Source organism: Asparagus officinalis, chromosome 9 (genome assembly GCF_001876935.1).
Source record: "Asparagus officinalis chromosome 9, Aspof.V1, whole genome shotgun sequence".
Taxonomy (NCBI): domain Eukaryota; kingdom Viridiplantae; phylum Streptophyta; class Magnoliopsida; order Asparagales; family Asparagaceae; genus Asparagus; species Asparagus officinalis.
The window spans coordinates 64,356,167-64,359,389 of record NC_033802.1 but is presented as its reverse complement, the minus strand read 5'-3'; the positions used below and the strand labels follow the sequence as shown (position 1 = coordinate 64,359,389).

General features: G+C 37.7%; 1 protein-coding gene across 1 annotated transcript in view; it reads left to right on the top strand.

Annotated features, from left to right (window-relative positions):
* The window catches only part of LOC109824374 (E3 ubiquitin-protein ligase At3g02290-like), a 14,082-nt gene extending 11,121 nt beyond the window's left edge, over positions 1 to 2,961 (top strand). The window contains exon 5 of the mRNA XM_020390955.1: positions 2,802 to 2,961. Within this exon, the coding sequence (XP_020246544.1) occupies positions 2,802 to 2,828 (27 nt within the window). The 3' untranslated portion in view covers positions 2,829 to 2,961. The remainder of the gene's footprint in view (positions 1 to 2,801) is intronic.

The window sequence follows — 3,223 nt, the reverse complement described above, 5'->3', positions numbered from 1 at the left end:
TAGCAATTTCAAAGATTTGGGAGGCTAATATTGAATATTTGGGGGGTTAATTCGAAATAACCCCATTTTTTCATGTTTTATTCATTGATATTCTGTAGTTAGCTGATTGTGAGTAGTGTTTACATTTTTTATCAGATTGTTCTACACAGATAAGATACAGGTTCATGCTCTCCTCTGATACCTATCTTGTGCTATTAATAATGTTTATCTTCTGCCACAATATTCTTCATATTGCTGCATAGACACACAGATGCAGAGAAGAGCATGTTGATTGTCACCCCTAGATTATTATTGTACTGTCCTCATTATCCAAATTCACCCTTGCTTTTCTGGAACATAAACTGTTTTGTTTAAGGTAATGAGGTTGGACTATGCAATTTACACTTCGTTCTGAAAGAATGAATAACATCCTTTCAGCCATTAGATGTTCTTCTAGATTCATGCACCGTCTCTTCTTTTATATATGGTGCATTCAACGAATCTGCATGAATCTTGAAGCAGCCTAAGGGCTTAAAGAGTGTTAGATGTTCTTCAAAGTATTTTTCAAGATATTTAGTATTTCTCAGCATTCTGTTTTTGGCAATCTCGTCTTCATCTCAAGAAGATTGATCAGACCAGTCACAGTTCCGCTGTAACAATAGTCTATGTCATTATTGTGACGAAATGTAGGATCACGATAAGCTTTTAATTTAATGTTAATGTGTTCAGAGTGTGTAGGTAGTTGCAGCTGGCGACAATAAACTCTAGTACAAGATGAAAATTAGAAAGGTGTCACTAATACTGAATTCATGCCCAATTAAAGGGTTGCAATTGCATCTGGGCTGAGAAATAAAATTTAGATGAAGCTCCCAATTTCAAGTTATATCTAGTTAAATGAATTTAGTGGTAGCACTGAGAATAGAGAATATGGATTTATGAATGAAATAGTGTCTAATAGTGTGTGCATGCTGATGCTTATGTTCTGTGATGTGGTTTCAGTTCAACAACCAAGCTTTGCATTTTCTCGACTCCTTAAAATATTGTGAGATAAAGATGAACTGAAAATTCTAATTAGACATTCCTCTTATTCCATTATAAGTTGAAGATAGGAGAAAGAAAAGAAATGTTGTTGATGTGTACCTGTGTTACATAGTTCCTCTCCACAAACTAAAGGAGAAGACATATCTTACTCTATGAAACAAATTTGTTAAATATGTTAGTGGTGGCACCGAGAATAGAGAATGCCGATCAATGAGTTGTATGGTATCTGATTGTACAGGATAATGGTGTCTATGCTTTGATGCTTCCGTTCAGATATGTGGTTTTCATCAGCAGCCAAGCTTTGGCTTTTCTTAAGACCCTCAGAATGTGATGAGATAATGATAAAATAAAAATCTTACCTTGAAATTCCTCTTGTTGCATTTGAAAGCTGAATTAAGAGAGAAGAAATATTCAGATGGGTGCTGTAGGCTGTCTAAAAATCACGACAGATAGCTGATCCCTATCAAACCTCAATCAATATTTTGATAACGAAAGTTACAATCAAAGGACTTTCACAAAAGCTGCAAATGGAGATTTTTTACATAGTTCGAGGAGTTACAATTCAACGACCCTTCCGACGACTGATGAAAACTCTATTCAGTGGCCTTTACCATCAACTGTGAGAGTTACAATCTGACGACTTTCACACCTCAAAATAGCTAAAGCGAAGATTACTAAACAATGGTCTTTGCAACGCTTTACAGAAGATGTTACAAGTCACTAGCCCCTTCTAAATGCAGAACTCACATTTGCGTTTCAGTTCTTGAAACGCAGGCGACCCCTGCGTTTCCAACCCTCAACAAACGAAACGCAAACGGCCCTTGCGTTTTTAGTATCCAGCAGACACCCAACTCTGTGTCTCAAGCCTAAGACGCAGAGTTAGAGTCCCGAACGTCGACTTGGGCGTTTGACTCATTCAAACATGAGCTGAACGGTTTCAGAATCGTATTCCCCACGATCTGAGGAAATTACGCCTACTTAGGAGCGGATTAAGGGGTCAGTTACACCATTAATCCTCCTATAAAACCCTAACAAACTCAACATAATAGAGGGTTGGATTTTTGGAGTTCGGATCGGCTGATTCTTCTTGGATTTTTGGCAGAAATGGGAGATCTAGGGGCAATCATCCTCAAGAGATCGGATCTTTTGCAACAAGAAGATCAAATCTTGGAGCATCCTTCAGCAACAGAAAATCTACTTGGCTGTTAACCGAATTTTCGGTTCAAACAACTCTTTTTGACAGAGTTTCAACACGCTTTGAGTTCTTAAACTCATTAAGAGTTCTTTTTTTAAAACTTGCCACGCAAGTTAGTAGTTCCAGTGAATCGAGATGTGCAGATCGTCAACGGAGAGCAAACTAGACGCGAGCATTCGAGGGAGGCACTTCATCGCCACCGTGAAGAACCCAGACTTAAACAAATGAGAGAATTCAAATCAATTTTTTTCTCTTTTATAATCAGGAAATCCAAATTGTAATTGAGATTGAGAGAGTTGTAAACATTCTTTTTCTAAGCTGTAATTGAGATTGAGAGAGTTGTAAACATTCTTTTTCTAAGCAGTTAGAGAGAATAAAATCAAACACAGTTCTTTCAAGCAGTTAGAGAGAATAAAATCAAACACAGTTCTTTCATTTTCATTTCACAAATTTTCCACCAAACAGGTGCCTGTAGTCTATAGTTGCTCTCTGCAAACTAAACGGAGGCGGGCATATCGCCTGTATCTATCTAATTGTAATCTCTTTGTCTTAAATACTTATCATTTGCTCTTTTTGTTGCTCTCAGGAGATGGAGTTCTGTGAGAGCCCATAAAATTGAGGTGATTCCAGCTTTGTGTCCAAAATTCAGAGGGGAAGCTGGCAGAGAGTGTAAATAAAATACCGGAGGTTGGATGCATAATAAGATTTAGGCTGAGGGTGCAGTGTGCCGATCAGCGACACCTACAGCGCCTACTTAGTTCCCCTATAGCCCCAAGGATGCTAGGGGCAAGTTTACCAAGCTATTTACTTATGTATAGTGTGTATCATGACTATTTGTTTCTGGGTTGTTTTGGTACATAAAACTCCCATGACCTATAACAATTTACTACGGCGAAATTATCATTGAGTGTTGCAAAAGCTTTTATTAACTGTTTTCTGGAAACCTTGTCATGAGATGTGCACCTTTTTTCCGTTTTCTAATAACCTTGTTAATTGTAAGCTTTTCAG